This window comes from Helicoverpa zea, chromosome 10 (genome assembly GCF_022581195.2).
Source record: "Helicoverpa zea isolate HzStark_Cry1AcR chromosome 10, ilHelZeax1.1, whole genome shotgun sequence".
NCBI lineage: Eukaryota > Metazoa > Arthropoda > Insecta > Lepidoptera > Noctuidae > Helicoverpa > Helicoverpa zea.
The window spans coordinates 9,565,038-9,571,814 of NC_061461.1; the positions used below are offsets into that span (position 1 = coordinate 9,565,038).

Here is a 6,777-nt window from a genome sequence, read left to right on the forward strand (position 1 = left end):
CTAACGTTAGGCTAATAAATTAGAGCGGTCCCCCGACACGACAAAATTTAGTTTAGTCTGACATGCTTTAGTTGGTTACTTACGTAGTGTTAAAAGTTATTTTTTGCTTTTTATAGGGTTTAGCGTTTTTAACCTTTTGTCATAATAATTGAGTGCTTTTTTTGGGTCGGGGGTTTTTTTTAATTTATAATTTAATTTTTATGTCCCAAAACTCAAAAATTTTTGCGCTCGCTTCGCTCGCGGTTTCTTTACTTTACAGTTACATTTTTTTCACATATAGCTACTTTTAATTTAATGTCCCAATAGGTACTCAAAAAAATTCTTATATGTTAAGGACTTTTAGTGATCCAAATCTCAAAAAAGGTTTTTCGGGCTTGCTTCACTTTATAGTTGTTTTTATTTTTGTATTTTTTTTTTGTCTACCCTAGCAAAAAGGTAGCGTCGTTTTTAAGTCCTTTTATTAATAAGAAAGTAACTTCTTGTTTCTATTTATGGTACTACTTTAAGTCCCAAAATTTTAATTCATAGGCGCCAACACCAACAAAGAGTTATCTACGTTTGGGCTCCATTTTAAGTCATTTTTGTTTTGAGTTCTAAAATATAACAAAAAATTTCGCGCTCGCTTCGCTCGCGCAATCACAACCTGTGTTCCCGTGTTTTTGCATTCACCAACCAGCAATAGCTTATGTACGATTGGGCTACATTTTAGGTAATTTTTGCTTTGACTTATTAACTATAAAAAAAAATTCGCGCTCGCTTCGCTCGCGCAATCGGTAACTACATATGTCTCTGTTTTTCGTATGGGTTTGAATTGCAGTTGGGGGCGCCGAAGAAATCTCGCCCAGGGCGCTAGTAGAGTTAAAGCCGGCACTAGTTCTGACACTGTAACAGTTGGTTGACCTTTACAGTAAAGTTTCTTAATCTACATGCATTTAAAATAATATATAGGTAGGTAAATAGAGAATTTGTATTTTGGCCCCAAAATTTTTAAGCGATGTCGATAAGAACAAAATTATTACGGCACCTAAGTAGGTAAATAAACTCTATTCAACTCCAGTAACATTATAAAACCCCCACTATAGTTCCACTAGCTCGCTTTCAATATAACCCTATTTTTCTTTCCACGTCGTCTATTCTCGCGAGATCTACAATGTTTACAAAGCTTTCTACAAATAACTGACGCTCCAAACGTCGAGGATTGCGTTACAAATACTCGTGAACTCTCGAGTCTCGACAAACTTCAAGTTTTCTTTACAACCAACTTTTAGAATCACAAAAGATATCCGTTCGGAGCGTCATGCCAACTACAGAACGTGAAAGACGGTATTCAAGACTTTCAACGGAGACAAGTGTAGCTTTTTTGTATTTGATTTGAAAATTGCGAATAATTTCCCTTTAAACTGGTATCACATATTAAACTGATAAGTGGACATCCTAGAGCTGAAATGGTGAATGAAAACATGTGACATTCATCATCATACTTTTCCAACTTTTACAGAAACTAATTCTAATTCGGATAAAGACGTCCTAATAAGCATGTACCTACGTGTGATAGATTTTATGTGCCTACGCGCGGCAAAATCCGCTATGTGAAAGAGCTCTTGCTAGAGTATCAAAAACATCGACAATAATACTAAATAAAAAAAAACATGAAAACATTTAAGTAGTTCGTGACAGTAATTTATTAGAAGACTGAATGATATAGGTAGTTTTTTTCATGAATTACAAACTTTTAAATTTTAATTCCGTCTGAAGTTGGATTACATAGCTACTTAAAGGATAGATACACAAACAAACACATAAAAATACGGACCAAATAAATAATATGTCGCAAACAAAACTATAACATTGAAAACGACTTCCAAATAAAAAGTATTCGAACTAAAAACTGTGTCATATAACTTTTAAAGAAAAGTAGAAACTCAGCAAATTCAGCAATTTATCTGCGCACGTGTTTCAAAATGTTGATTGTATTTTTATTTGAAACGATTTTGATCTTCATTCTTCATTGGTTAATATTTGATTTTGTTTTTCTACTTTCAGGTAAAATATCTGTCTCTTTGGATAATTAGTAAGTATGTATTATGTTCCAATAATATTTAAGATGTTTTAATTAACTCTATAAAAATAAAACTAAAAAAATATCAATTCAATCATAAGCATGAATAGAATATATTATTTATATTATCCTCCGAGCCTTTTTCCCAATCATGTTGGGGTCGGCTTCCAGTCTAACCGAATATATTATTTATGTTACCACATATTTCTCAAAAATTAACATATAGGAATCTATTCCTACTTGGTTAACCCATCTCCTACACTGAGATTTTGCATGGTTTACTTTGTCCACACCCAATTGAAAATTAAAAAAAATATATTTTATGGAGCTGGCACCTATAACTTTTTCGTTATTTCCAAATAAACCTGGTATAGGTATGACTAGATAATAATCCTGAACCCTTCTCAATTGTAATTTTGCTCTAAATCTAAACAGCCTCATGGAGCCATAGCACGCAGAATTATAGTAGACCTACAATTCTGGGTGATTAGGTGCAAACCTGTTACTCAAAACCTGCCGAGCCTTTTTCATATAACGCACCAGTGTCGCTACTGGGATTTGAAGCAAAGAGCTTAACCTAGAATTCGTATCCCTTGTTTGTAATTTCAATAAATATATGCACAGCATTGTTTTTGCTTTAGGAAATGATGTTAAAGATGGACATTGATTTAATAATTCCAATATTTCTTCTGGAGTATAACCCAACCAATAGCGACACAAATGAGGGCTCCAATCTTCAATATTCTCAAAATCTAATTTAAAACCATGTCTCAGCTCACTCATAAGATTTAACATATTTTCTATTTGTTTCACATTGAATGTTGATATAAAGTTATTTTGATCCTGTAAGCCTTCCCAATTATAACATCTGATATGTGCAGTGCATATTCGGGCTGTTGTTGGAATATATATTTTGAAATCGGATAACATTCTTAGTCTAATTGATTTTGGCACTCGTAATCTTTCAGAATGTATGCAGTTTGGATAGAAACACCATCGAGTGGTTGCAGCTGCACGTCTATAATTTGGCAATACCATTTTGTCTGCTACAATAGATTTTTCTGTGACATATGAAATTGATGGTGAAACTTGTGGGACTATTTCTTCTTGCTGTGGTACATTTTTTTCTTGCTGTGGTACTATTTCTTCTTGCGGTGGTACAGTTTCTTCTTGCTTAGGTACAACTTCTTCTTGCTTAGGCACTGGTTGCTCAGCAACTTGAGCACTGGTTGACGCACCATATTCAGATATATTATCTTGTCTATTAGCATCAGCAATTGCACCTCTTTTTATACTTCTCCTTAGAGCAACCCAGCAAGCGTAGCATACTCGAGCTTCTTGCGCAAGCTATAACAAAATTTTGGATATTATTTACTCAATTTGAGATAAACAGTGTGAAATACTAGCTTCTATCAGCAAATGGGGGAAGTAACTAATTTTCATGGCCAGATAAAAAGTAGCAGTAGATATATATATCCTTTCTCTATAATAGGCTATCTGAAGTTGAAGAACTTTTCAAATTGGAACAGTAGTTTTTGAGATTGGCGTGGTCTTGGATAGCTTTATAATTAAATGAGAAAAGTAAGATCAATAGCTAAATATTAAATTGTTTACCTGGCGTGGAGCAATTCTTCTTTCAAGTAAAGATCTTTCTGGAGAATTTATTGGAAGAGCATTACTCCTAATTCTCAATGTAGATCGGCCACACTGGAAGCATACTCTTTGATGACCAAACTGTGGTTGACTTGTCTCTGTTTTATCCAGACTTTTTTGTACAGCAATCACACATTTGTTGCATACAAAGTCTTCAGAGATTAACTAGAAAGGAGATGGTAAGGTAATAATATGTTAAGAATACTCATTTTCTATAATAATTGTTGCATTAATTAAATACCGGACATTGTGGATGCCATTGCTGTAGTCTTTGAAGAATTTTAGTTGCCATATCTCCTAGCTTGTAGCGTTTAACTCTATATGACGATAGGCCACAATTAAAACAAGAATTTCGTCGCATTTCTGGGAATAGAAACGTAATCTATTATATAATACGTACAATTATTTATAATCGCGCATAAAATATTTTTAAAACTCAAAGATATTTACCGTAAACTGATATTAATAGTTACAGGTGAACAATAATACGCTAGATAATAGCTATTGAGGTTTTATGGTGTTCTTTACCAACAAAGTCGTGAGGGCAATCAGAATGAGCAGAAATAGAAATCATTTGTTTGTAAAATAAGAGTAGCTGCAATCGTAACAATTTGTAATAATAATCAAAGCCAAATTGCGAGACCAAATAAAATCCAGGAGCAACTGTTTATGACGTAAATTATTCACAGAAAACGCACAAATTCACCGGAATATCAACAAACATTCGCAATTTTGCAAGTGACACTGACATGCACTGACTCAGTGACTGACTGACATACATACTGACATTGAAAACTGACAGAATCTGTCAATTGATAATCTTCGGCGTTCCTTTACACGCACTTAAAAAATGACTACTTAAGATATATTATTATTCAATAGTTTTACAAATGATCTTATGATAGGGAAATATTAAAACTAAGTATCAAAATATTCATCCGCATCGCTGTCAGCTGGGATCGTGCCCAAAAGGCTGGCTGCATTGCCACGCTGGATGGCAATGCATATCCTTTGGCCGAAGTATTGGCCAGCCCTTGGTCACGTGTGGAGTTGTGGACTCCACTAATCGCTTACTGATTTCTCGAAAGAGTCTGTGGGCCAAAGACTATAAAACCACTTGACTGCGCATACAGTGCCCCGACGCTCGCCAAACGTTAGTGATTTTGCGCGTACTATAAGGCTACGATCAGTACGATCCTTTAGTAGCGACCAAGTCTATGACCTGCGAACACGCTAAATTACTGAGGATTTTATTTAGTAAAAAATAAAAAAAATGCCTACATGCGTGATGAAATGGTGCGGGACACAATCCAGGACATCTAGTTACAAAAAGGATGGCATCGGCAAGTATCAGTACCAAAATTTGGCTTTGATTTAATTATATTACGAAATACCACAGGGGTCTATTTAAATTGGTGGTTGGTGAACCGCGCTTCCGCTCGTTGATGTCTTTTGGGAAAGTCCCTTTCTTTCATTAAGAAATTCTAATACGTCCATCTCTTTCTTGCCCTTTGTATTCTTATCGATGAAATTTGGGCTGTTACCTTTAAGGTCGAAGTGGATATCGATAATAGTACATTTACATTAATTAAAAAATATGTTTTATTTTGGCTAATGAGTTAATTAACTGACCATAGCGACGACAGAGGCAGCTGTTCCTGGTGCCTCCACAAATTACTTTTAATGTAATCGAAAAAATAAATATTTTCATTTTAGATTTTTGAAGATTCCAGAAATAAAAGAGAAGTGGATATACAAGCTGTTGATTTGCATCCGTGCCATATTCAAGGACGTAATTATGCTAATGATTCTCGACCCAAATAAAAAAAAAATGGTACGTTTTTTTTTTTTTTTTTCGGAATTCCGTCAGAGTCATCTAGCCGTATTTAAACTTGGCGCGCGTGTTACTGGCCTTAAAACCGTGCTGCGCCCTCACACAAACGCAAACACAAAGCATACGCAACGATTATTCATAAATTTCATTCATAAAATTGGGTTACTTCTGAAATACTACGACATTACAATGACAAAAAAAGCAGTGCATATGAGCTATTTCCCGTCTACTATAATTCCAATCGATTATTTACGTATTTTATGTCCTCGTCCTGAAGTATGGCACAAATGCAAATCAACACCTTGTATACTATCAATAGGGAAAATTGGACCCCAACAAAATACAGCGTTGTTTACTCGAGGCACTTCACTCCCGATTGTTTTGAAAAAATAAAACAAAGCCGACGTTTATTTAAAACATTAATTCGAAAAACTCATACTAAATGAATACATTTTAAGAATCAATAATTGTCTTGTACAGAGTTCTTTTTTGTAATAGACTTATTTGATTAAATATTCTTATACGATTTTTATTGAGAACTTATTACTACGATGAAATGCATTATATCGATATTTTTTAATTGAAAGAGAGTCATCCCTTGCTGGGCGTACTCGTGCAACTCGACCTTGAACTGACCAATAGTAGCCGCGAATAATGTCGCGTCCCCCGGCCCGCAGCGGTGAGTCGTGTTCTTAGAAGAAATTGGCGAGTGCGCTCTCTATAGTTCGGCCATTCAGAGAATGCGTTCCTGACACGTCGCGATTGAACTGACGACGTAACTACATTCATTGATTATTGATATAATAATGTTGTTTTAATGCTCCTCAATTGTTAAAACGGTAAACAACCAGCAAAAATATTTTTATCGTAACTGCAACGCCATTGCAAAGTTACGTCGTCAGTTCAATCGCGACGTGTCAGGAACGCATTCTCTGAATGGCCGAACTATAGTGGTTATTTACTTTATGCTGTGGGCACTTGGGACTTAATATTTTTTTATTACTTGTTGATTTAATTAGCTATTGGTTTCTAGTATAATAATAGTTAGGTACCCTGCTCATTTTGATTGATTTACTTTTAGTTGTCTATCTAACCTACTACCTCTTTTACTTAATATGGCCGACAATATTATGACAAAAATAGGGCATGAATCTTGTATTTAGTTCTCGCTTAACTTTAAAAGCTTAGAATATTACGAGAGACTGCCTGTGCGGAGACCATTTATTTTTAG

At 34.8% G+C, this 6,777-nt stretch overlaps 1 protein-coding gene and 1 long non-coding RNA gene across 2 annotated transcripts; one reads left to right on the top strand and one right to left on the bottom strand.

Annotated features, from left to right (window-relative positions):
- The first annotated feature begins 862 nt into the window (after positions 1 to 862).
- On the top strand, positions 863 to 2,128 carry LOC124633680. The gene is made up of 2 exons (XR_006984771.1): positions 863 to 948; positions 2,044 to 2,128. It is a non-coding gene; the product is annotated as an uncharacterized LOC124633680 (long non-coding RNA).
- A 123-nt stretch (positions 2,129 to 2,251) lies between these two features.
- LOC124633679 lies at positions 2,252 to 4,490 on the bottom strand. The gene is made up of 4 exons (XM_047168983.1): positions 4,163 to 4,490; positions 3,954 to 4,075; positions 3,674 to 3,877; positions 2,252 to 3,406 (listed from the first exon to the last, which is right to left on the bottom strand). Exons 2-4 carry the CDS (start codon positions 4,071 to 4,073, stop codon positions 2,531 to 2,533), a joined length of 1,200 nt encoding a protein of 399 aa, XP_047024939.1. The 5' UTR covers positions 4,074 to 4,075; positions 4,163 to 4,490; the 3' UTR covers positions 2,252 to 2,530.
- Positions 4,491 to 6,777: the final 2,287 nt, after the last annotated feature.